Source organism: Eubalaena glacialis, chromosome 14, assembly GCF_028564815.1.
Source record: "Eubalaena glacialis isolate mEubGla1 chromosome 14, mEubGla1.1.hap2.+ XY, whole genome shotgun sequence".
Classification (NCBI taxonomy): Eukaryota; Metazoa; Chordata; class Mammalia; order Artiodactyla; family Balaenidae; genus Eubalaena; species Eubalaena glacialis.
This window is the reverse complement of record NC_083729.1, coordinates 47,041,436-47,067,796: the sequence shown is the minus strand read 5'-3', so window position 1 is coordinate 47,067,796 and position 26,361 is coordinate 47,041,436. Positions and strand designations below refer to the sequence as shown.

Here is a 26,361-nt window from a genome sequence, read left to right as displayed (position 1 = left end):
TAGCTTTTGGGCTTTCTCAGTAAAGCATTGTAGATATTAAGTATTTTGGTAAAATACATTTTTAGTGAGCATATATAGGATGCTTCTTGAATATTATTAGTTGGATTTTGATTAGGACAGTGAGCAGTTAATCTGATGAAAGTAGAAATTTAAGTACCCTGAAAAATGAAAATGTTTAATCTAACACATTGAGTAGAATTATCTTTAACTGGAAGGCTTTGAGTAAATATAAGTGTAGCTAAATTAGAAACTGACTTATTAATAAGGAAATGATTATATTTACGTAAATGTTTGACATTGTCAAATTAGTGTGGATTTATTTAGTGCTTACAGTGGGTCCAATACAGATTGAAAATAAATATGAAATATGAACCTTTATAAAAGATAGATATTGCTACATATAATATGGTTGAAAGAACTTCATCTTGGGCATCTTACACACCTAAGATCTAATCCTGGCTTTATTACCGATTAGCTGTATGACCCTGGGCAGATGTTTTAATCTATTTGAGCTTCAGTTAAATTTAGTAGTCAGAATTTCTCTCAAGGACATGCTAACTGTCAGTGAAGTCAGGGTAGCAGTACATGAAGCAATCTGAGGTAATATATGCTAATTGTACAAATTTGAGAGAGAAAAGCATTTAGATGAAAAAAAAATTGTAATTGTATTGCCCAGACAAAATCATTGCTAATATGTTAGAATATATTCTTCTAGTCTATTTCTATGCATATGGATACTTTATGAATGCAGTGAAAAAAAGTGTTTTTCCAAACTGGGATCATACTTTACATATTGTTTATTGCTTTGCAAAATTCAGCAATATATTATATTGTACAATGCCAAAATTTCCATGTCTTTATTTTTCTGCTGTGTGATTATTTAATGTTTAGTGTTCCTTGGTATTGGATATATTATAATTTAATCAGTTCTCTAGGATCGTTAGATTGTCTCCAGTTTTTTAAATTTATAAATAATGCAATTATTAACCTCTTTATGTTTAAATATGTTGTACATACCTCTGAATTATTCTTTTCCATAAATTACTAGAAATAAAACCCTAGGAAATGGGTATGTGCATTTTTAAGCGTTTTGACAAAAATTGGCTGTCAGAAAACTTGTACTAATTTTTAAAATTTTTTTATTGGAATATAGTTGCTTTACAACGTTGTGTTAGTTTCTGCTGTACAGCAAAGTGAATCACCTATACGTATGCATATATCCCCTCTTTTTTGGATTTCCTTCCCATTTAGTTCACCACAGACCACTGAGTAGAGTTCCCTGTGCTATACAGTAGGTTCTCATTAGTTATCTATTTTTTACATAGTAGTGTATATATGTCAATCCCGATCTCTCAATTCATCCCGCCCACCCCTTTCCCCCTTAGTATCCGTACGTTTGTTCTCTATGTCTGTGTCTCTATTTCTGCTTTGCAAATAAGTTCATCTGTATCATTTTTCTAGATTCCACATATAAGCTAATGATGTTTGTTTTTCTCTTTCTGACTTCACTTTGTATGACAGTCTCTGGGTCCATCCATGTCTGTACAAATGGCACAATTTTGTTCTTTTTTATGGCTGAGTAATATTCCATTGTATATATGTACCACATCTTCTTTATCCATTCCTCTGTTGATGGACATTTAGGTTGCTTCCATGTCCTGGCTATTGTAAATAGTGTTGCAATGAACATTTGGGTGCATGTATCTTTTCGAACTACAGTTTTCTCCGGTTATATGCCCAGGAGTGGGATTGCTGGATCATAGGCAGTTCTATATTTAGTTTTTTAAGGAACCTCCGTATTGTTCTCCATGGTGGCTGTATCAATTTACATTCCCCCCAACAGTGTAGGAGGGTGCCCTTTTCTCCACACCCTCTCCAGCATTTATTGTTTATAGACTTTTTGATGATGGCTATTCTGACTGGTGTGAGGTAATGCCTCATTGTAGTTTTGATTTGCATTTCTCTAATAGTGATGTTGAGCATCTTTTCATGTGCTTTTTGGCCATCTGTATATCTTCTTTGGAGAAATATCTATTTAGATCTTCTGCCCACTTTTTGATTGTTTTTTTTTTTTTTTGATATTGAGCTGCATGATCTCTTTGTATATTTTGCAGATGAATCCCTTGTCAAAACTTGTACTAATTTTTACCCTTCTAATGGAGTAAGACAACCCATTTCTCTATTGATCACCAACAATTAGTATTATTTATTAATATTATTTTTTAATCAGAAAATTTTGATAGCTAAGGACTTACACATTATACAAAATTCAAAAAGTACTATTACAGTAAGTCTTCTTCCTGTCTTTACTAAGCTGCCTAGTGCTCCTTCCGAGAGTCATTTACTAGGACTTAACTTCTTATGTATCCTTCCAGACATTGTATACTTGGCTTTTTTTTTTTTTTAAAAAACCTTTACCAGTTGGATTAGATTAAAGTAGTTATCTTGCTGTTTCGATCTTGATTAGTGAAGGTGAGCATGTTCCACATATTTATTGGCTATTTGTGTTTCTTTTGTGAATTGCCTGTTCATACCCTTTGCCCATTTTAAAATTTAGAATCACCTCTTCCTGATTTTATGAGAGTTCTTTATATAGAGTGGATGCAAATTCTTGTCATGTTACAGTTTTCCCTTAGTTTTCTAAATAATTTTTATTTTACTTTACATTTTGGTGGATATTTTCAGTTTTCACATGGGAAAAATTATAACTTTTTATTTACTAATTTATAGTTTCATTTTTATGTTTAATTCTGATCTGTTCAAAATTGATTTTGAATTCTGGTCAGAGATCATTTTATCCCACATGCCTTTTTGGTGTTGGAGTTGTTTTCCTATCCCTATCACACTCTGATAGTTCACTAGTACCAGGCAGCAATCCTAAGGAAGAGCCAGAAAATTGAGGGCAGTTTTAGCCAGAGTGCATGCTTTGGGTTGGACAGTCAACGGTACTATGGGTGTTGGTGCCATCTAGTGTTGTAGATAGAAAACGATGTCTGTGGAATGCTCTGTAATTGACCATATGGAAACTCAGTTGGGCCGAGAAATTTAGTGAGTTGTGGATATTTGCTTCACACTAACAAATGACTTTGAAAATGACTTTATAAAAGGATTTTGAATTTTGACACATTGTACTGAATCAAACAAATGCTTGAATCATGCTATGATAAACATTATGAAATGATCTTAAAGATTCCCCCAAACATGTACTTTAGTGAAAACTTAAAAGCTTTAAAAGATCTGTTCAAAACCCAATGACTATTAAATTTTTAAATTCCAGATTTAAAAATGCTTTGGATCTTTTGGATTATCTGTGTATTTATTTTAGATTATAATATAAGAAATCAACATTTATTTGGTTCTCATTGAATAGTATCACTTTCAGTTTCTTTCTGTATGATTTTTAGTATGTATTTTTATCAGCTTATATGAAATTGTTTATAGACCTTAAAATGCTCATTATAATTTGGTTATTTTTTAACTTGTCATTCATTTTCTAGACTAAAGTCTTTGTTCATGTCTTAAGGTTCAATTCAGTAGTTAGTGCTGAAGTGCTGTAATTTAGTCCATAGAGGGCATTATGTTACTGCATATGGTATTAAACAGCATTATTTAATATCTTTCAGTAATGGGACATATGTTTAGTTTTATACTTTTGTATAGCTCAGAATAATTAAATTTTGAAGTAAGTTTAAAACTACTGTGTAGCTGTAATTTTTTTTTTAATTAAAAAGTCCTGTTGTCTATTGCTGGAAAATAGAAATAATTTTTTTAGCTATCAAGAATTGTATACAAGCAACCCCCAGTTTAGAGAGTAGCACTTTCAATCCAAATGACCACCTCTTTCTCACCTTATTTGCCTTCATTTCTAAACATTGTAAAGCAAACAAAGCAAAACAAAAACTTCAGTTTTTCTGGGGTTCAGAATTAGAGGAAGGAAAGAAATGGAAAAAGAGGAATATCTTGGGAGAGCTGGCCTGGGAGGTCTTACAGTTTACATATTGTTGCCTATTCCAAAATACAGTCCTCTACTGTTTGAAATCCTGCCACTTAGGTACAAGACACACACACACACACACACACACACACACACACACAGACACACGCGCGCGCGCGCGCGTTTATGAGAGTGTTATAGAGAAAGGAGTTTTTTATTCTTTAGTAGGACTTATTTTAATCATATAATTTTCCTGCTAATGCGGTAAGTGCGCGAAGAAAATGAGAGTTTTGATCTGAGATATAAAGAGAAGAGAAACGTAGAGAGTGTAGGTAATTTTAGAGCATGGGTACCGTTTGGAAAGGAGTTAAGGGTGTGTTTGGGTCGGTTTTGGTCATTGGTTTTTGTCATGCTTGGGGGAGGTACTGGGTATATATGGACATTGAGGAATGAGACGTTGCCAATCATGAACTCAGAACAGATGATTTCAAAAGTTCAGTGTAAGGCTCATTTTCAGTTTAGGAAAAGAAGAATTCCCCCCCTCCCTAACCCCATGCACAATATGCAGTAGGACTTAGAATTCAGACAGCACTTTTATTTGCTTGTATTATAAATAAAGGAATCTTCTGTGCTCCTCTCCTTTGGAAGCCTTTACTTTTAAGGGAAAATAAGTTCCTATCCCAAATAATCAATGTGGTATATATATCTGCTCTATTTGAAAATTGTCCTTGAAATAATTTTTCATTTTTAAACAAAATGTTAAATATTTGAAGGGAAACAAATGATAAGTTTTTAACAGATTTATGTTCTCTATTTGCCTGTTATCTTGGGATTTAATATGGAATCGGACCTATAATCTACCCATATAAAAATTTTTCTCAGCTGGAGAAGAATAGAACTACAATAACAAAGCACAGTAATTTGTGTGTGTGTGTGTGTGTGTGTGTGTGTGGTGGGGTGGGCGCTTCTTTTTAAAGAGGGTATTGGGTTATTGCCTAGAATTGAATGGCTTAATATATGCCCTTTCTTAGATATGATTTACAGGCTTTATTTCCTTGTGGTTTAACGGTTAAAATTTTTAGCATAATAATAGTAAATAGCTAGCACTTACATAGGGCCACTTTTTATCAGGCATTGTCCTAAGGCCTTTTGCATACACAAACTCATTTGATCCTCTCATCACAATAAGCCTAGCCCAGTGGCTTTACATTTTTAACAGATTGGTCTCATCAGATTTTCAAATTTAAGCACTTTTTCCTTAGGTTACCAAACTTAAAACAACTCTAGTTTTAAAACTTTCTAAGAAAGAAATGGGCAAAATGTATATTGATTTATCTTAGTTAGTTTTCCCTGTAAACTTAATAGCCTAAATTGCAAAGATCATAAAAGCTAAAGAATTAGATATTACTATGTAAGGTGTAATTTCAGGGCTCCTATTTTGACTTCTTAATCTGCCAGGGGAGCTATTAAGTATGTTTAACGTTTAGATGAATGGGTGTTATTATACGTTCTTGCCCTCTCAGATGATTTTTAAAAATTGTTACACCAAGTTAAGTACTGGAAGATGTGAATAAAATGAATGGTAAATACCCTTTGTCTCAAGAAATCTTTTTTCCCCTCTACTATTAGTGTAGTAATCTCTGACTTCAAAACAGTGTTTGGGTGATGTTTTTGAGTGCATTATTCTAATGCTAAAGTATTTATTGGCCTTCAGTCTTAAGGGATTCATTATTAGAAAATACTATTTTGGAAATATTATGTAGTTAGTGAATAGTTTGGGATTTCTAACTATTGCATGAAGAGGCCAGAGATTTTCAGCTGTGATATGACTTGGTGACAAGTGTTCTCAAATATCACATTATACAAGGGTCCAGTGAATAAAGTTTAAAGTTAAATATTAACTTCTGAGCTGAGAATACTAGACTCTCTTTAAAAATTGCTTTGCTTTATTTATGTTTGGAGTTAGAGAGGCAGAGAGGAAAAGAACTGAGTTCTTGATATTCAGGCCACTTCTGCTTTGAAGAATTTTGCAGGGTTTTGCAGCCCACACAGTTTTACAGCAAGTTCCAAAAAATATCATACCTATTTTAGTGTAGCTGTATAGTCTTCTGAAGTATGTAGTTTCGTACATAGGCTCCATATCTTATAATGCTTCAGCATATCTCACATTTAAAAATATTTTCGCTGATTTGTCATTATATGTTGCCTTTTCTGCTAAGTCAAATGGTAGTATCAGTTAAAACAGTTGTGAAACGTTAGTAAAGACATAATATTCTGCACTGGAATGAATGCCAGTTTTATAAAGTTGAACAAAAATTTCAGAAATTTCTTATATAGATTTGTTTTTGTTTTATCAGTAAAATTTTAGTTTGGTCTTATGTCACTTTCCCAAAGCAAATGATATAATTAGCACATGAATATTTCTCCTCAAGCAAAGAGTCTATTAATAGTACCTGCAGTGGTGTCTAATAGATATTTATTGAAAGATCGAGTTGGAGCAGGTGGTAATTAAGAATAAGTATATATTTGCAAGTCTCTGGATTTCTGTAGTTGCAAAAGAAGAGATAGCATTACCTTAGAAATATGAGATTGCTGAAATTAAGTAAAAACTTTTTTCTATTTAACATATTCAGTAAACATTAATAATTTGACTTTGTGATTCTCCTGTCACACCCTCATAAGGGTGCAAAATGCTGATAATTTAAGAGAAAGTAAGAAGAGCCTCGCATTTCCCAGGCTTGAAATTTAAGCTGTTACCCTTCTTTGGATCAGTCCATTTTTATCTTATCAGGTAACCATTGATTTTAAAGTTTTAAATGAAGCTGGAAACCAGCAGCATAATTCCCTTATCTGTCAAAAAATAAATAAATAAAAATAAAATTTTAAAAAAACTGTACATGGCGTTAAGTGCATTTCAGATATATTCAGTGGTTTACTCTGCCAGAAGAACAACCCTCTTTTCTTTTCTTTTCTTTTGGTGGCCTGCCCCTCCCGCTGCAAAAGTAGCTCCATTTGGTGTGAGCAACAAGCAAAAGACTAGAACAATAAACAGATAGAGGAAGGCGGTAGTGCCTGAGTATTAGTAGCCTAGTTACAGATTGCACTGCGTCAGACTGCTCCACACCCAGAAGGCGTCAGGTGACTTCAGTCCTGCTGCAGCTGTGCAGCAGAGGAGACTGCAGATACGGTTGAGGAAACGGATATTTCATGTCTCAGGGGGTAGATTTTTGCAGTTACAGCTTTTCTGTTGGTATGCATAACTGATAATTGCATCTGTAGGGCAGATCGTGACAAGAGATGGACGGTCAGAAGAAAAATTGGAAGGACAAGGGTATATCTGCTTTTTAATCTTTTATTCATTTTTTAATGTGACCAGTAATATATATTTCTATGAATAAGCTTTGCAATTTAGATATATTTTGGATTGAAAATGAAGCCTATGAAGGGTTTAAGAGTAAAGGATTAAAACAGCTATTTCAAATGTGTTTTTGCAGTTCGTTACATATGAGAAAATGTCACGCTGTTCTGTTTCACTGGCATCTGATTTAATGTTTGCAGTCCTATCGTTGATTAGGTTCTATTCTTTAATCTTGCACGTTGTGAACAATACAGTTTTAACATAATTTCATTTGGTCACTTTGGTGTGATAAATCTACATAGCCATGTTTGTATTCCATAATGACATATTTTCTGTGACTAAGTATTTTTTTTAAAAAATCTGACTTGGTGTAGTTGAAATTCTAGCCAAAGGTTTGTAGGTAGCAAGATCCTGTGTTTGCAGTAAGCCTGTTTTCTTCTTTGGAAATATTATTGAACCTTTAAAGTTATTACCAGTCACCTTTTAATTAGATTATAATTTTGTATATCTTAAAATGGTTAAAATGTATACACAGTAGTTTTAAATGTGTGTCTATGTTTAAGTCACTAACCTTTGTCCTTGTAATAACCAATCAGTGATCTTGATCCCCTTTCCTCCCCCTTGAAAGCCCAGATCCTTTCAAGTCTCAGTGGATTGGGGTTGTGTAAGAATTTAAGCTCGTAAGTGTAATGAATATTTTAAAAATATTTTATTATGTAGATGGTTAAATGTGCCATTTTAAGAAAAAGGGAAGGTGGGTAGGCTGTGTATCTGACCTTATAATAAATTGTCTTAAAAATTATTAGAGCTATTTTTAAGTAGTCCAATTAGATATTCCACACAAGCAGTTTGTTTTTCTGGCCACATCCAAGTTTTATAATTAAAAAAAAATTATTTCTATAGAGAATTGTTAGCAGGATTGGTGATAATGTTTCTAAAAGCAATATGTGGAGCTAATTACAGGAACCTTTACAACACCCTTTTAAAAATTGGTTCAATAAAGTATCGTGGGGAAAAGGTGAGCTTAAGATTGAGTTCATATTGAGACATTGGAAAGATTTTATAGGTAACACTTAATAGAAAATAATATAGCTTTGGATTTTTACCTTTATGGTTTCTTTACATGTGAATTCAATGAACAGAAGGATTTTTATTTCTTCATCCTTCTGACCATTAGCATTACAAAGGGAAAGTAAATTGCTCTACTAGTTTTTGATACGTAAAACTGATAGTAGTGATAACAATACAATAAATCCAGACTTTAAAAATAGGTGAAAAGTCACATCAGGGCCTACTCAGCAACTATTAAGGCTCTGTATTAATAATTTGAGTCTTAGACCATTTAATAACATCTTAAGTTCTTTATTTGCTAAACTAATTTAGGAATATTTTGAGACTGGAGAAATTAAGATCCAGTATAGTCCATATTATTATACCAGACATTTATTCTGGTTATTTTTAGGTACTAAATATAAAATCAAATTTACTCTTGAATGTCTGTCTCTGGGGAGCCTCATTTTGTATGTAAGTGGAATGGCCTGATATTTTTTTAGTGTTTGTTTTTGGCTCTTTTGCTTGGGAAGACTAACTTTACCTATTGTTCTAATTCATTGCTTAAGTTATATTTTAGTATTTATCAGCAGCTAATTTTAACATTGCAGATTAGAGGTTACGACTTAAATGGAAATCCGTGAGAAGCTGAAACTGCCATGGAGTGAGTTTTTCCTCATTTTATGAAAAGTGTGGCGATAGAGGAAAGAATCTAAGCTCTCTAGGTATATTAAAAAACAAACTTAAGCCCATATATTATTCTACTCTTTTGCCACCCTTGTTCCCCCCTTAAGTCCCATAGTTGAAACACATTCAGTTGGTACATCTGATTATGGTAACATGTAAGGGTATAAAGAAGTGAGAGATACTCTGATTTCCGTGTTTAAAAGAGTTTGGTTTTTTGTTTTTGTTTTTTTTAGCTGATTAACTAGTACTTAAGACATTTTATCTTGCAGACTAAGACCAAAATTAATAATTTATATTTTATACATTTTTCATCTTGGATTTTCTGTTGTTCTTAGTGGGATACTTACAACAAATGAAATCTATGAAGTTCTTGATTATTGGGGTTAAAATGGAAAGCATTGATTAAGACAGTCAAAAGATTTTCAAGAGCTTAAAATAGAAGGAATTGGGTAGGTTTGGGGGTTTGGGTGGGGTGGGAGAATGATTTAACCACTAAACAAGGTGTAATTTAGACAGTGAATAGAGCTTTCTGGGTAGAACAGAATATTTATAGGATAGTAGTTGAAAGATAAGATTGGTATAAGTAGAGAATGTAGAAGACTTGTAAGATGTAGGTCAGGTTTCCTCAGACTTCCCTGAAGAGGAGAATCACCTAGTGCTTCTTTATTTTTATTTCTGTGACCCTATTCAGATCTACCAAATCAGAATTTATAAGGGAAAGGCATGGCAATATATTAAGCACCTTGACAAAGGGTTATGTTAATATTAGGTAAATGTAGGAAACACCAACCTAGGTTTTAAAGTTTCTGTTCTCGTATGTTTTGATTTTGGCCAGAGTGAGAATCTTACCGTTTTTGGTCTTCAGTTTCCTCTTCTGCATGATTTCTAGTGTTCCAGTTTTGATGTTCTCTGGTTTTATGAAAAGATACCCTGGGTCAGATTGCAGAAGACATTGACTTTTGGATTTTATCATAAAGGAAATAAAGAGCCTTTGGAAGTTTTAAAGTAGGGAGTGGTAAAGTGACAGCAGGTTTGAAAGACTGTTTTGGGGTGCTATATAAGATAAATTGGAGAAGAACTTAGAGGCAGAACAGGATGACTGTTTTTGTGCCCAGATGTGCCTGAACTTGGCCTGAAGTAGGAATGAAAAGGAGGTGACAGGTTTGAGAAACTTAGAAAGGAATACTTGATATTTGACATAGATTTGTGGGACTAGGGTAAGGGAGGGACTCAAAGGACAACATGAAATTTCAGTCAGAGTGCAACCTTGGCAATGCTAGTGCTCTAGTGTCAGTAGAAATAGAGCTAAAGTAGGTAGAAATGATGCCAAGTTCTGTTTTGGAAACTTCAAATTTGAAGCTCAGAGAAATGACAGGCTTAATGATGAATGAAGAATTGGGAATTGAATGCAAAGTGAGACAGATGAATACTGTGAGGATATTTGCGTAAAAAGAACAGAAGATTAAGGAAGGAGAGCCTAAAACCTGTGTTTTGGGGACATGCAGCACAAGGAGGGATCAGGAAGTTACAGTCGGAGCAGTAAAAGAAGCAGGTTAGGGCTGGTTCCCTGATATTAGGGAGGGAGAGGTTTTTCAAGAGGGAATGGATGGTTAAATACTAGAGAGAAGCCATTTAATGTGAAGATTGAGAAATGATTGCAGACCCTGTTGAATTTTAGGAATATGTACAACACTACCCATTATTACTAGTGTTTTTGGGATTTGGCAGTTAACATACTGTAGGTGACCTTTGAGAGGAGTTTGTGTAGGATGGGGACAGAAATGTTTCTAGCATTTAAATTCAGTTTGATTATACGGCAAGACAAAAACTGACTTTGGACCATTTCTGGAGCATACTTCTTGCAGAGGTTCTTGTAGGGCTCCCTTATCTTTACTTTTGCTAAGTCACTTTCAATTTCTTTCAAAGCTTAAGGTTACTGAGGATATGGGTAAAGGTGTACGCTCATACATTCAGGTAGAGAGGAGAAGGGGTCTTGGCTGCTTGAAATAAATGCCCTTGGGAATCCCCCCCCCCAAAAAAAAAAAAAATCCTGAGAAGGCAACTTGGGTGTTAATCAATTGCGAGACCTATTGATTGGAGGAAGTCTCCTGCTTTTCAGTTCTAAACTTAGTTGAAACCCAGCATTTAGTCATTTCGTTAGATATTTCTTCTAGATCTTGGTTTAGTAGTGCAACACTGTGTGTGTGTATGTATGTGTGTATGTTGTAGAAAATTTAGAAGGTCTGTGGAAGAATAAAACTATCACTTCACAGAGTGGTTTTGGTGTGTATTTCTAACGGTGTGTGTATGTGTTGGGGTTACGTATGGTACATTTTGTTCTGTAATCATTTTTCTCACACTAAATGGGGAAATACCTTTCATTTAGAAATATTCTACATTGTTTTAATGGGTGTAGTATTCTAAGTATGTACTGTTAATCCCTTATAAATATTCAAGTTATTCCTAAATTTTTTGCAAACAAGAATGCTAAAATGAATATAATTGAATATAAATTATTGTTCTTATTCATAATTATTTCCAAATTGCTGGGTTATAGTATTTAGGCTTTTGGTTCATGTTGCAGAACTTCCCTTCAGAAAGATACAAATTATTTTGAGTAATGTATAGGAGTGTCTGTCCTGAAACCTTGGCCAATATTAAGTACTACATATGCATTTCTGATGGTTTTAACTCTTTTTAAGATAGCTGTTTTGTCAGTTTTAAGTAAATTACTTGATGAGAACCAGGTTTAAATTGAAAAAGAGTAAATTTGTAATTTTTTTCTCCTATATATGGTTTAAAGTCTTGCATGGATAAGTAGTGGGAGCAATGGAAGTATCTTCTCTGTTTTCTTTCTTTACCCAAATCCGGGTACTCTTAATTCCTCGTCAGAACTTCTAACTGGTTTTTCCACTAAATCCTATGTGTTAAGCCAAATTAATCTTCCTAAAGTATGGCTCTAATCATAGCACTTAAGGGGTTTTCCTTTACTTTTCAAATTAAGTTCATACTATCCTGGACTTTTAAGAGGCATTCCATGGTCTAGTCCTAGCCTTTATAATCCCATCTCCCATTACTCTGTCTCCAGCCACATTGAAGGACTTGTTTCCTAAACATGCCTGTTCTTTGCATTTGTTTGTGTTTTTCTCTCTGTCTAAAATCCCCCTTCCCATTTCATTTTGCCCAAGTCTTGTCAAAGGCCCAATCCTTCCTGAAGTATTCACCTTCCAGGTGGAGGGAATCCAGTATTCCTCAGAACTCCTATCTCTTGGTTTTCATTTTGTGCCTTCTGTTACAGTTATATATCTATATCTATATATATATTACAGTTATATATAACTAATATATATGTATATAATACATGTAATAATGTAATATATATGTATATATGTAACTATATATATATATATATATATATATATATATATAAATAAATAAATATTGGCTTTTTTTTCCTAGTCTGTAAATTCCTTGAAGGCAGAAGAAACAGTGGTGGCCTTATCACTCGGTCTCCTCATTGACTCTGCACAGCTTTTCAACAAAGTGGCAGGATGAGAACTTTGATGTTCAGCCAGGTTTACTCCTGGCCTTGAGCCTTATACATCCATTCTTGGGAATTTTTTAAAATGTTTTTTCAAATGGGAGAAATAAAATGCATTGCCTACCTTACCCCTTTTTAAAGGAGCAATTAAGTAACTTAAGCAACTTTTGTAAATCCAGGATTTTTAGATCATACCCACAGATAAGACATCTTAATAGTCATTTATTCTTGTTTTATGGGTAAGGAAACCAAGAAAACTAAAGAGATGAAATTATTTGTTCAGGACTAGACAGCTAGTGGCATAGGGTTATTATCATGGATAATGCTCATTTATGTTACTGGATGTGTATTTATGTGTATATAATGTATATCTATTTAAATCTGCCTCATTGCTTTCAAACTTTTTAATCAATCACCTTTTAGGCATTTATGTAAGGTATTGCTAGACACTAAAATACTGTTGTTTCTCCTCAATACCACGATCTTATATTTATTCTATGTAGCTCAAAGCAATTTAAGATTAAAAAATTATTAAATGTTAATGTTACTTCTTCAAGTCTATTGTTAAGAGTTGGCAATTGAGACAGATTTAGGACTTACTACTCTCAGATTACAGATTTGCCAAAATTCTGATTTTCCATAAGATTTTCCATAAGAATAGCTGTTGCTAGTGTATAGTTGTATATACTCATTTGTGTATTTTTTCCACTTAAATAATCTAAAATTAAAATAGATTATTCTGGTCAGTGATGTGAATACTTTACCTTATTTCATTATCTGTACTATTAGCTATTTATTCATTGAGCATTTATACTGAGTGTGTGCCATAGGTGTGTAAGGTTATAGAAGTATAACTGTAACTAGTTTACCTACTAGTGAAGTTGATTCTCTTTTTAAACTAGTAATTTGCTCAGACTTTTCCCCTATTCCAGTTTATTAAGCTTTTCAGGTTTATAGAGTTACAGAACAGTATGTTTTCCATTTAGTTTTTATTAGTAGAAAACAGGATTTTGGCAGCAATTTCCTATTTCTAAGGTTGGTGCCTATTTCTTGTAATGTGTGTATGCCAGCAAGAAGTAAAGTTGGAAGTGGGAAGTTAGAATTATTTTCTGCTGTATTTTTTGTCATCTTCTAATAAGGCTGGAAATGGAATGTGGGATTAAAGGAAGTGTTGAAAACAACATGAACTAATTAATTAAATAAATTGGTGTGGTGGTTATTGAACCTCACTGTTTTCTGTCTCAGAGAAATTTGGATTTTCCTAAGAAGGCAGCAACAATCATAGGTAGTTTTACCTTCCTTCAGTATATTGAGACATTTTCTACTTGAGGATACTTAATATAAGAGAAACAAGCACTTAAAGTAAACTCAAATTTCATGGCAAATAACGGAGGGAAAAAGATTTGGTTAAGACTGTCTTGAAACATAAAACCAACAGTTATGAAAATAAGTTTTAGTTTATTTTTAACAAAATTTAGGTTGTAATCACAGCTGTGCATAAGTCTTAGAATGAACAGAGATGAATCAAGATTTTGGGCTTTTTGGTGTGTATTTTTTACTACAAAATTGGTAGCACAACGTGACATTTTTGTGGTTGAATTTTCACAGTGGATCACATGTAATGTCCTTTCACAAAAATGTTCAAGGGTTTTAATGACTTTCCTGGTGGCTTCTCTTATCTTTTGAGGTCAGATATTCTGTTTTGAAGTGCCTATTGGACTGTCAGTCTCTTTTGGAGTAATTCTCCAACATCACTCAAAACATTAACTGTACAAAAATGCTACATTATTAGGAAGATCTGCAGTTCTGTGTTGTGGTTGATTTGTGTTGTCTTATCTATTAATATCTATCTATCTATAGCTATTTACAGTTTTAATTTATTATTTTCAGAGAGAGGGACAATTTAGATGGCTTCTAGGAACCACGATTTGCAATTTGAACAGAACATGATTTACTCCTATTACTGAATCTATGTTACTGGAATTTACTGGTGTATATAACTCTGCTCATGTTGTTAGTTAATTACTTCTCTCTTCTCAATTATTTAAATTGGGGTTGAAACACTATTTGGAATCCTCAAGTAGGGTGAAAAGCAAACTTGAGTACTGATAAATTCCTTTAAATACAAAATATGTGGTATGATGGAAAGAGTGAGACCTTCACAGTCAGACCTGAATTTCAATCAGTAACCCTGCACAATTTATTTAATAGTACTTCTAAGCCTTGGTTGCCTTATGTATAAAGTGCAGATAATAAACACTTTATAGAGTTGTTGTGATTAGTGATAATGTATGTAAAGTACTTGCACAGTTCCTTGCTCAGAATAGGGGATTACTAAACTTTTATAGAAAGGGCAAATATAGAATTTATGCTAGTTTTATGTGAACTGTTTCTTCCTTAGATGTGTGGTTGTTGAAATGGACAACATACTGTAAAGTTGTCAGAAGTAAGACAGGGAAGATTTAGTGATGAAAGAGACAAGGACCTGAAATTGTATCTTTTAAAAACTCTAGCTACAGGATGAGGAGAGATGGCCAAGAGAGATGCTGGTTTGCCAAGTATTTGGTTGAGATACTTTGTAGCAATACTAGGTATCCTTCAACCTGAAACTTGCTAACTGAAACCAAGTTAGCAGTGCTTTCAGAGAAAGTTGAACTCACCTTTTAAAAAATCAGAGCTTAGTTAAGCATCCTATTTAATATTTGATTGCCTTGCTTGAGTTTATCTCTTCAGACATTACTTTTATTTAGTGTGTTTAATTCATCAAGCATTTCCATGTGTGAAATCTCCTTTCATTTTCAACTGACTTGTTAGGTGTCTATCATTTTTCTAATTTTACATGATGGTAAGAAGGAAGAAATAGGACTCAAGCTCCTGTTACCATGTTTGCTGAAAGAGTTAAGCTCCCGCTCTGCACAGATATTTTTGTGGACCATCACCTGTCATTTTTTAGCCAAGTGAATGGTTATCATATGGAGATAAAATGCTTACTATGTGGTAATAAATGATCAACTGTGAATTCTAGTCACTTTTCCTGGCAATTGGGAAGAATTTGATTTAAGGATTGTGATTTCTAATAAATACATAATTATTTATTAATATAAAGACCATGGTTGTGAAAAATAACAACTGAAAATTTAGTATCATTCTAATATTTATATATTTATTTATTAACTTCCTTCTTAACTGCCTTTCTTCCTTTCTCATTCTTCACCTGACTTTATTAAAGAGAACTTAATATTTGCTTTTGTTTAGGAAGTAGGCATTTTACTGCTAGCTGTTCCTTGTTCTCTCAGTATTTTTGGGACCACCTAGTTCAATGTTTTTTTCCACCCAGACAAAAGATTTAAAAATTGAAACCTGACTTCAGGCTGTTCAAGGAAGAGCTACAGTAAGAATTTGATTTGAGGCAAAATGTAATTGGATGGCTCCTGCATGTAAGACTGGCACTATTTTTAGCTATGACAGATGACAGTTTATGATTACCAGATGTAGGCAACTCATCTTACTCTGCATTGGGCCAGAAGTGTTTCTTTTGAATAAGAGATTATAGTGTACTGAATTATTTTAAATTAAAATTTTAGTTTGATAAATTGCTACTGCTTAAAGCACTATCAAAATAAAGATTTTTCACATTTTCATTTGGAAAACAAAAGTGGAAGCACTGCAGGGAATAAATCACTTTTTTCTAAGTGACAAAAATTTGTTTAAATTGATCAAAATTATTTTAGTAATCCATAAGCATCCTCCATTGTTATAAGAGGAAAAAGTACTGTTAGATTAATTTCAGATCTTTAAAAGGATATTTCATGAACATTTTATTTAAGAATAAAGTTTACATCACAGTAGGTTGCCTTGCATGATTAACACTCCATTCTGCAGTGTAGAAGGAAACTTCAGGAACCATGAAGGTTTAAATTTTCCTTGTACAAGCCCTTTGTCTTAATTTTGGTTTCTCAAGAATAAAGAGGCCATTGAACTCTTCCTTCATAAACAGAACTAATAAAGTGATTACAGAGGAATCCAAAATTAGCATTTTAGTGACCCTATAGTTCTTATTTAAAGATGTCCTTTATTTTAATTTGAAAATATTACAGTCTTTAATTATTCTTAGGAATAGAAGCATTTTAATCTGGCCACTATTCAGACAGTGCAGCAAATTTAATGAAGCAGGTAATGAGAATATAAAGATGAAATGCATTTAGCAGCCCTTCAGGGTCTAGTAAGGCGAGACAAGCCTGTAAAACAATATTTACTGTTTTATAAATTATCTGAAAGCATTGCTATTTGTTATTTAATAAGTGTGGATATCTGATGGTAGTTTAAATAAAACAAATGTTAAATCCAAAGCAAGAAACATTTTTTGAATAATTAGGATTAGTGCATGCTTTAAACTGACATTAAGTGTGCATTCATTGTAATCAATTAGTAATATTTATTGAAGGTTTAGTTGGTTCAGGCTTTGTGCTCAGCTCTGGAGATGTTGTAGGTAGTAAGATAACATGCTGTCTTCTGGAGCTTACAACCTAGCAGAGAAACATGTTTAAAATGAGTAATTTTTTTTTTAAATTTTTTAATTAAGCGTACATACAACTCATTGACTTTTTAGTATATTTACGGAATTGTGCAGCCATCACCATCATTTAATTTCAGAACATTTTCATCCCCCCCCCCAAAAAAAATCTTAAACCCATCATCAGTCACTCCCCATCTCTCCTCCTCCCAGTTACTGGCAACCACAAATCTACTTTCTGCCTCTGTAGAACTGCCTATTCTAGACACTTCATGTAAACAGAACCATACAACTATGTAACCTTTTGTGTTTGCCTTCTTTAACTTAGTGTAATATTTCCAAGGCTCATCCATGCTGTAGCATGTTATCAGTACTTCATTCCTTTTTATTGCCCAGTAGTATTCCATTGTATGAATATTTTGTTTATTCATTAGTTGATGGACATTTGGGTTGTTTCCTCTTTGGGTTATTATGAATAATGCTGCTGTGAACATTTGTGTACATAGATTTTTTTCTGGTCTTTTGGTTGGAAATTCCTAGGTGTGGAATTGCTGGGTCATATGGTAACTCTCTGTTTAACTTTCTGAGGAATTGCCAAACAGTTTTTCACGGTGGCTGAATTTTACATTCCCATCAGCAGTGTAAGAGGATTCCAATCATCATCACTCTTACCAGCATTTGTCACTGTCCATCTTTTTTATTTTAGCCATCCTCGTGTGTCTGAAGTGGTATCTGATTGTGGTTTTGGTTTGCATTTCTCTTAATGGCTAATGATGTTGAGCATCTTTTCATTGCTTACTGGCCATTTGTATGTATTCTTTGGAGAAATTAATATTCAAATCCTTTGCCCGTTTTTAATTGGTTTGTCTTTTTATTGTTGAGTTGTAAGAAGTTTTTATAATATATTCTGAATACAAGTCTTTTATCAGATATTTAATTTGTAAATATTTTCTCCCATTCTGTGGTTGAACTTTCACCTTGATAGTGTCCTTTAAAGCACAAAAGTTTTTAATTTATTGAGGTCAATTTATCTGTTTTGTTTTGTTTTTTTTTAAACTGCTTCTGCTGTCGGTGACATATCTAAGAAACCATTGCCTAATCCAAAATCATGAAGATTTATACCTATTTTTTTCTTCTAAGAGTTTTGTACTTTAAACTCTTTAGGTCTTTAATCCATTTTGTTAATTTTTGTATATGGTGTAATGTATGGGTGCAACTTCAGTCTTTTGTAGTTAGATATCCAGTTGTCCCAGCACCATTTGTTGAAAAAACTATTGTTTTCCCCATTGAATGTCTTGGCATCCTTGTCAAAATCAGTTGACCATAATGTAAATGTAATTTCTGGACTCTTAATTTTGTTCCATAATCTATCTGTCCATCCTTCTGCAGCTACCAAACTGATCACTGTAGCTTTGTTGGAAGTTTTGAAAAGGGGAAGTGTGAATTATCCAACTTTGTTGTTTTTCAGAATTGTTTTTGGCTATTCTGGATCTCTTGCATTTCTATAGGAATTCTGCAACTGGTATGTCAGTTTTTGCTAAAAGGCAGCTAGGATTTGGATAGAGATTGCTCTGTAGATCAATTACCATTTTAATAATAATGCCTTTTAATCCATAAACATGGGATATCTTTCCATTTATTTGTCTTCTTTAATTTCTTTCAACAATATTTTGTAGTTTTCAGTTTGAGTCTTTCACTCTTTTTAAACTCTTTTTGATGCTATTGTAAATGGAATTATTTTCTTAATCCATTTTCAGATCGTTTGTTGCTAGTATAGAAATACAATTGATTTTTGTATATTGATTTTTTTTTTTTTTTTTTAATATCCTACAACCTTTCTGGACTTGTTCATTAGTTCTCGTAGCTTTTTGGTGGATTCCTTAGGACTTTCCACCTACAACATCATGTTATTTGCAAATAGAGATTGTTGAATTTCTTCCTTTACAATCTGCACATCTTTTATTTTTTTTCTTGACTAATTGCCCTGCCTCCATACCCCCAGGACAGTGTTCAATAGAAGTTGAAAGAGGGGATATCCTAGCCTAGTTCTTGGCCTTAGTGGGTGGGAAACGCTTTCAGTCTTTCATCATTAAGTATGATGTTAGCTGTGGGTATTTTGTAGATAACCTTTATCAGCTTGAGGACATTCCTTCCATTCCTATTCTTAGTTTGTCAGGTGTTTTTATAAAGAAAGGGTCTTGGATTTTGTCAGATGCTTCTTCTGTGTCTAGTTGTGATGATCATGTGGGGTTTCGTCCTTGATTCTTTTAATATGGTGTATTATTGATTGGTTTTCATATGTTGAACCAACCTCGTATCCCTGTGATAAATACCACTTGGCCATGGTGTATAATCCTTTTTATGTGTTGCTAGATTCAGATTCCTAGTACTTTGTTGAGGATTATTTTGTCTGTATTCATAAGGAATCTTGGTCTGTAGTTTTCTTTTCTTGTGATGTGTCTGCCTGATTTTGGTATCAGGATTGAGCAAACATCTAAATCAACTAATGGATATAAATTTCTTGATGGATATTAGAAGCAATAGTATTTCAATATATTTCTCAGAAAGGGTTTTAATAAAACTTTATGACTCCCTCCATTGAGAATCAACAATCCTGGATAAACTTAATCTTCCAAAGTTTTTTCATTTAAACCAATTTAAGGAATCTGAGACCTGAAATATTGGTGAGCGTCAATTAAGGTGGCTAGAAACTAATATTTTTTCATCCTTACAGCTTCACTAACAATTTCTTAAATTCCTTTACAAAAAAAGATTGAAATCCTTCTATACTTTGCACAATGACTGTGATAACAGTATAGATTGCCTCTCAGACCTTCCTAATCTAGGAAATATTACTTTTGTCTTACGTGTGCCTATCAGTACCTAGTTGTCCTGTCTCTCTTGACTCTTCCCTTTGTTCCTCCTCTGTGCTTTAAGGCTCCACCAGGGCATCCCTGGGGTTTATTTCCACAAGACTCTCACGGTGTCTACTTTGAGAACTCTTGTATAGCTATTTACGTATTTTCATACAATATGTATCGACTTGCATACAAGATTTTCAGAGCTCTTCCATTTATTGAAAAGATCTCATTTCTAGGAACCATTTAATAGGTGGAAAGGAAGTAGTAGGTTATGGTTTACTGTACTTTCATGCAGTTAGATTTATATTAGGTTGCAGTCACTGAATACTGCTGGATCATATACATGACTATTCCCATATCATCAACTTTGGGGAAATTGACTTGATTATACCCAAAGCACCAGAATTTTAACTATCAGCTGTATGTAAATATTAAGCTAGCAGGGAGGGTATTCTCTTCCCAATAGGAAAGCCTACTGGGAAAACCACACTCTTAATCAGATTCACATGGTTCTTAAAAGATGCTTTCAACAGCTTGATTAATTATAGTTTTCTACTATGGAAACATACAGGTCAAGAATATTGGAATAGAGCTCTTTTCTCCTTTTTGGATTTAACTGTAGGTGAAGTATATACATTAAAATTTACAAGTTCCTTATTAATTAACCTATCTTGTTAATTTTACTTTCTTCTTGGCCTTTATGATTCATCTCACATGTAATAATTATCTGCTTATACTCTGCCTATTCATTATATGTGCAAATGTGTAACATTTTGAAGGACTTTAATGTGCTGAGCCTTTAATTTGGCATCATACATGAGGAGTGTGAGTTTCATCAATAGGAAGCCTGTGTTAAAAATTCATGTTCTACCAATTATTAATTAAATGATTTGGGTCCAGTCATGTAAGAGCTGGCTCTCACTTTCTTGTCTGAAAGCCTGCCTCATAGGGTTTTAAAAATTGAAAGAGGTAATGTCTACAGACAGTATTTGGTATAATTTAAGTGCCCAGTAAATGTTGACTCAGGAAATAAAGGGATATGTGGAGAATGTAGATCAGCAACCTGGAAAACATTTCTCAGGTAAAAAGTGTATAGCTTTTCAGTCTTTTTTTGGCTCCTCTCATACTGTTGTCATAGTGACATAGTTCATGATCGCTTGAAAAATTATAGGAATATGAATTTGTTGTTTTCCTAAAGCTTTAATAATGTTTGACCAAAAAAGAAAGAGTTTCTAGGAAGGTTCATTTCAAAAAGACTGATATAAATAAAAATATTTAAGCCTCCCTCCTCCCAGTAAATCTAGATTGAGAAAGGAAGCAGATATTTTAAAATTTTATTTGGCACAGATAATACAGCATTAAATCTCACTAATTTGGACGCACTGACTAGGAATTTGAATGCAAGATTGATATGTATCTTTGTACTAACTGTGAATCATGTTAGTTTCTGTGAGTCTAGAGGAAGTAGAGCCTCATCCAGAGTTATACAATGCAGAGCCAGTACTAGGATGTGGGTCTCTTGAGTCCCAGTCACTGATATTTCCTTGTACCATAGCCATCTATATAGAAATCATAGACTACTTATAAATAATTCTTTATCTAGTCATTGAAACTGTTCAAACAGTAACTCTATTTTATTAGGTAATTTGGTTAGACATTAATATATGTTGTATATACCTCTAAGTCTAAAGTCATTTATTTCATAATCAGGTTTTACTGACTAGTTTTCTTTTTAGCATCTTTATTGGAGTATAATTGCTTTACAATGGTGTGTTAGTTTCTGCTGTATAACAAAGTGAATCAGCTATACATATACATATATCCCCATATCTCCTCCCTCTTGCGTCTCCCTCCCATTCTCCCTATCCCACCCCTCTAGGTGGACACAAAGCACCGAGCTGATCTCCCTGGGCTATGCAGCTGCTTCCCACTAGCTATCTGTTTGACATTTGGTAGTGTATGTATGTCCATGCCACTCTCTCACTTCGTCCCAGCTTACCCTTCCCCCTCCCCATGCCCTACAGTCCATTCTCTACGTCCGCGTCTTTATTCCTGTACTGACTAGTTTTTAATGATGGTAAGGAATAGTGAGGATATCTGCATTTATTTTTTATCACTAATAGTGATTTTGAAGGTTAATGTTTTGGAGCACTTTGAGGACCAGACATTTTTACAAAGGAGGGTTTTTTTCACATAAAAGTAGGTTTGGGGTGTACCATACTTGCTCATTCTTCTAGGTTGTCAACTTTTAGGTGCCCTATAATAGTGAAAACTTAGATAAGTTTTAAAATCCTTTTCCATGTGGTTTATAAAGTAACATGTTTGTGACATAACACAGCAATACAGTTTATTTAAAGTTACTCGTAGGTTGACATTTTGTTTTCTTTTTCTCTGTATATTTATTATTTAAATACCTGGATAAGAAAGGTGATAATGATTGTGGTGGTATTTATAATAAAAAAAATTAACAGCTTTGACATTTATTAAGAATTTATTATATGTTATGTACTATATTAAATGTATTATATTCATTATCTGATTAATGAAGAGTTTTGTTAATTCATTATCTCACTTAATCCTTACAGTATCTCAGTAAGATCATTCCTATTTGTATACATATTTTATAGAGGAAGAAGCTGAAGTATAGAGGGATTTAGTGACTTGCCTGAAGTCACATAGCTAGTATGTTATGGAGCCAGTGGTTGAGTCTAGGTGAGTCGCCTCCAGAGTCTAAGTGCTTTGTCTTGTATGAGCCACTATTGTGGGGCACAGGGGAGCCTCCAGGAAAGAATGTTACCAAAGGCTGACTTTGTCATTGCTTGCCCTGCCCTCTTGCTGTATGCTGCTTAAAGAAAGAAAAGAAAACGACATTAGTTATTAGAGCCCTTGCTAGCAGACCCTTATAATTAGGCCTGTCCCTATAGGTTTTCTAGATTCCTACCCATTCTTCAAGACCCAGCTCAATATGTCTCTTTCACAGTCTCTTAAAATGTCCTCCAGTCTTTTTCCTTTTCTAAATTCTCACAATAGTGTGATATTTATTTTAGAATTTACTGATACTGTTTTCATGTCTTACCATCTTCCTAGAATTATAGTGTTTTAGAGTTGGACAGGGCTTAAAGAAAAGTCCACGTCCCCATTTTCAGGTTTTTAAATTCATTCTACTAGGTTGAATTTTTTGAACAGTATCAGCTCAATGAGTGCTGAATGTCAGAAAACTATTAGCATTGCTGTTATTTCTTTATTCAGTGTTTATTATTCATAGTGTAGATACACTATTTCAAGTTCTGGTCCGGTCGCAGTTGTGTTAGTATCTTGGTACAGTAGTAGAAACTAGTTGAATCGAACAAAACTGATGTAGATGTTTTCGGCAGAGTTGGAGCGAACTTGAAATAGGGAAAACTTTAATAAATAATTGAAATCAGAGTTTGAAAACAAAGCCGTAAATCATATATAGGATGTTAAATTAATAGCATTCAAATCAAATCCTATTTAGGAGAATGGAATAAATGTTCCCTAAACATAATAAATGTTATTGAACCCCTGTTATGTGCGACACACTGTGATGGGCATTTAAAATATCTTAATCAGTATTCAAATGATATTTACTAATGGGAATTTAGAGCTTCATAATAATATCTAACATTTTACAGTTCACATGCATAATTTTTCCCACAAAAGTACCCTTAACAGTAAAGGAAAGTCAAATACCTTCAAGGACCTGGGGATCAAGACCAAAGCAGCCCCCAGAAATGTGATTTTTCTTTGTCACCTCCTTCATCTTGAAAATGAACAATATTTAAAATTGTACTCGAGAGTATATCCATATTTATTTTACTGTAAGATTGCTCCCCCCACCCTAACTGTCCACAGTCCAGAAGGAGATGAATTATGTTTAGCCTGTGAATTCAAGAGCCCCTTGGCACACTGCAGAATTCTCCTTGGGTTGTACATAACCTGATCTTGAAACCACAGGTCTGGTTATTTGATCCCCACAGTGGCCTGTGTCCATGGGCCAAGAGCAGACTTGCTAGGTTAGCTTTGTCTGACTCCTTACTATTAATAAACGTTATATAACACTGCAACACATTTTTTCTTTTGACACCTAAAGTTTTATGGCATTGCATGTACCTACTCTTAGAGGGAAATAGCTTTTTGGGTAATCTAAAGGCTGTTTCCCTCTGTTATTTGCTTTGCAGGAAATTTTTGTTTAATGATAGCCAAGTTAGGTTACAATTTTGTTAAGTTTCTCAGAGATCTTTTAAAAGCAGAGCTGTGAAACTCATCTGTGTAGTTTTTAGTAAAGTTTTAGTTTCTTGGCATGTTTTGAATTAGTGATTTTTCTGCAGATAAATATATTTTGGGTCAGTGAAGTATCTTATTTTAGTGAGTGCATAAGATACTTTTTCTGTTATTTGAATATATATATCATGCATTTTGTGAAGGTAAAAACCCTCAAGATGATTTTTAAGAAACCTCTTGTTTTAGATTAGGCGTCCTGCTGTGTTGGGCTTGAGAGATTTAATAATCTTGTATAGCCAGAATGACTTGGACATGTAGGAAACAGATTTGAATGAGAAATACTTTATGGTAAGTGGAAATCGATATAAGGTGTTATGCTAATATACAGCTTAGGATGGGTTTAAAATTTAGCTTATAAAGTTAATCTTTCTTTAGTATTTTAGGTTTTGGTTTTGCTTTATCTAGAGGCCTTTTTACTTTTGTGGGTGGAGTAAATATAAATGTGCCAAATACAAATGGGTAAAGTAATGTTCTAATTTCAGATTTCTTCTTTTTAAATTTTTAGTTGTTGACCTTCTCTACTGGAGAGACATTAAGAAGACTGGAGTGGTGTTTGGTGCCAGCTTATTCCTGCTGCTTTCATTGACGGTATTCAGCATTGTGAGTGTAACGGCCTACATTGCCTTGGCCCTGCTCTCTGTGACTATCAGCTTTAGGATATATAAGGGTGTGATCCAGGCTATCCAGAAATCTGATGAAGGCCACCCATTCAGGTGAGATGTTTGGAAAACAAGGCACATGTTGGCAGCACTGTAAACAAGAGTAGTATTGAGACTTCACTCTATCTGTAGAGTTACAGACATGCATTTTTTACTGCTAAAAGATAATTGCAAATGTTTGCTGAAAACCTATACCAAAAGCATCTGCTTTTAAGATTTCCTAACAGTCATTTCATAGGCTCATGATGGAAAAGACTGGGTTTGTGTATCATTTGCCTAACGCTACTACTTGTTAGTAATATTTATTTATTAGAAGTAGGTATTGGTTACCTAATTTTACTTTTATGGAAGCTGTATCTTTTTAACATGTTTGGGATTGGTGAGAGTTATATTTTCTTTATTGCTTACTTTTTATGCTGTCTGATATTAGAAATACCTTTCTTTCCAATAGTATGTTAATGTTTTTCTGTTATGCTTCCTCATTATGTCTATGTCTTTTCTTACCATTCCTTCTCTATCTAGTTTTTTCTTCTCCTTTCCTAAGGCATTACTTTTGTATTATCCTTTGGATAGCTCCTTTATTTCAGCATCTCCTTGTCTCTAAACTGTCATCTTCTTACCTTATTTTGACAAGTAGCAGTATCTCTCCAATTGCTAATGGGGTGGACGCACCTCAGCTTGGGTCTTCTGACCTCACTTGATACTCATCACGTTCCCCACCCTCACCTCCCTTTAAAAATTGAGATAAGTATAATTCACATACTGTAAAATTCAGTGGTTTTCAGTATATTCACTGAATTGTACAACTGTCACCATTTCATTCCAGACATTTTCATCACACCCAAAAGACACTCTGCATCAGTATCTCTCGCAGTCACTCCACACCCAGCCCCCCATAGCCACTAATTCATCATGTCTTTAAATGAGTCTTTTATCTCAGACTTGTCAATTTCTATTAGTTAACACCACTATTATCCTAATTTCAGGCTCCCGGTTTTCATGAAACTATGAGAATAGATACTACTCCATTTTACAGACGGGGAAACAAACTTTGAATTCAGTAACTTGAATTTGCAACTTCAAAATAGCAGAGTTATATCATGCCACAAATCGTAAAGGAATATGATTTTTAATTAGTTACACTGAAATATATAAAAACATTGTCAAGCCAACAATTCTAAATTATCTATAAATTTTACATACTGTTTGATTTTTAAAGAAGACTTTTAGAAGAAACTAGTGGTTTCTTTATTCTTTATTTCCTTAGAAACACTGTCCTTAGCTCAAAGGCCTTTTATGGTTATTATAAAGTAAATTCAGCCAACATTCCAATTTAACAAGCCTTTTGGACAGTTTTCCAAGTTCTCCAGTCACATTAGTAAAGTTAATATCATACAGTTCTTATGTAATAACCTGTGGTCATTGGAAAAGAGTGACGACTGTGCTGGCATTGCAT

General features: G+C 33.7%; 1 protein-coding gene across 4 annotated transcripts in view; it reads left to right on the top strand.

The window, feature by feature from the left end:
• RTN4 (reticulon 4) overlaps positions 1–26,361 on the top strand; it is a 67,721-nt gene that overhangs the window by 28,005 nt on the left and 13,355 nt on the right. For all 4 annotated transcript variants that reach the window (XM_061210561.1, XM_061210560.1, XM_061210562.1 and 1 more), the window contains one exon: positions 24,752–24,959. In XM_061210561.1, coding sequence (XP_061066544.1) covers positions 24,752–24,959 — 208 coding nt within the window. The remainder of the gene's footprint in view (positions 1–24,751; positions 24,960–26,361) is intronic.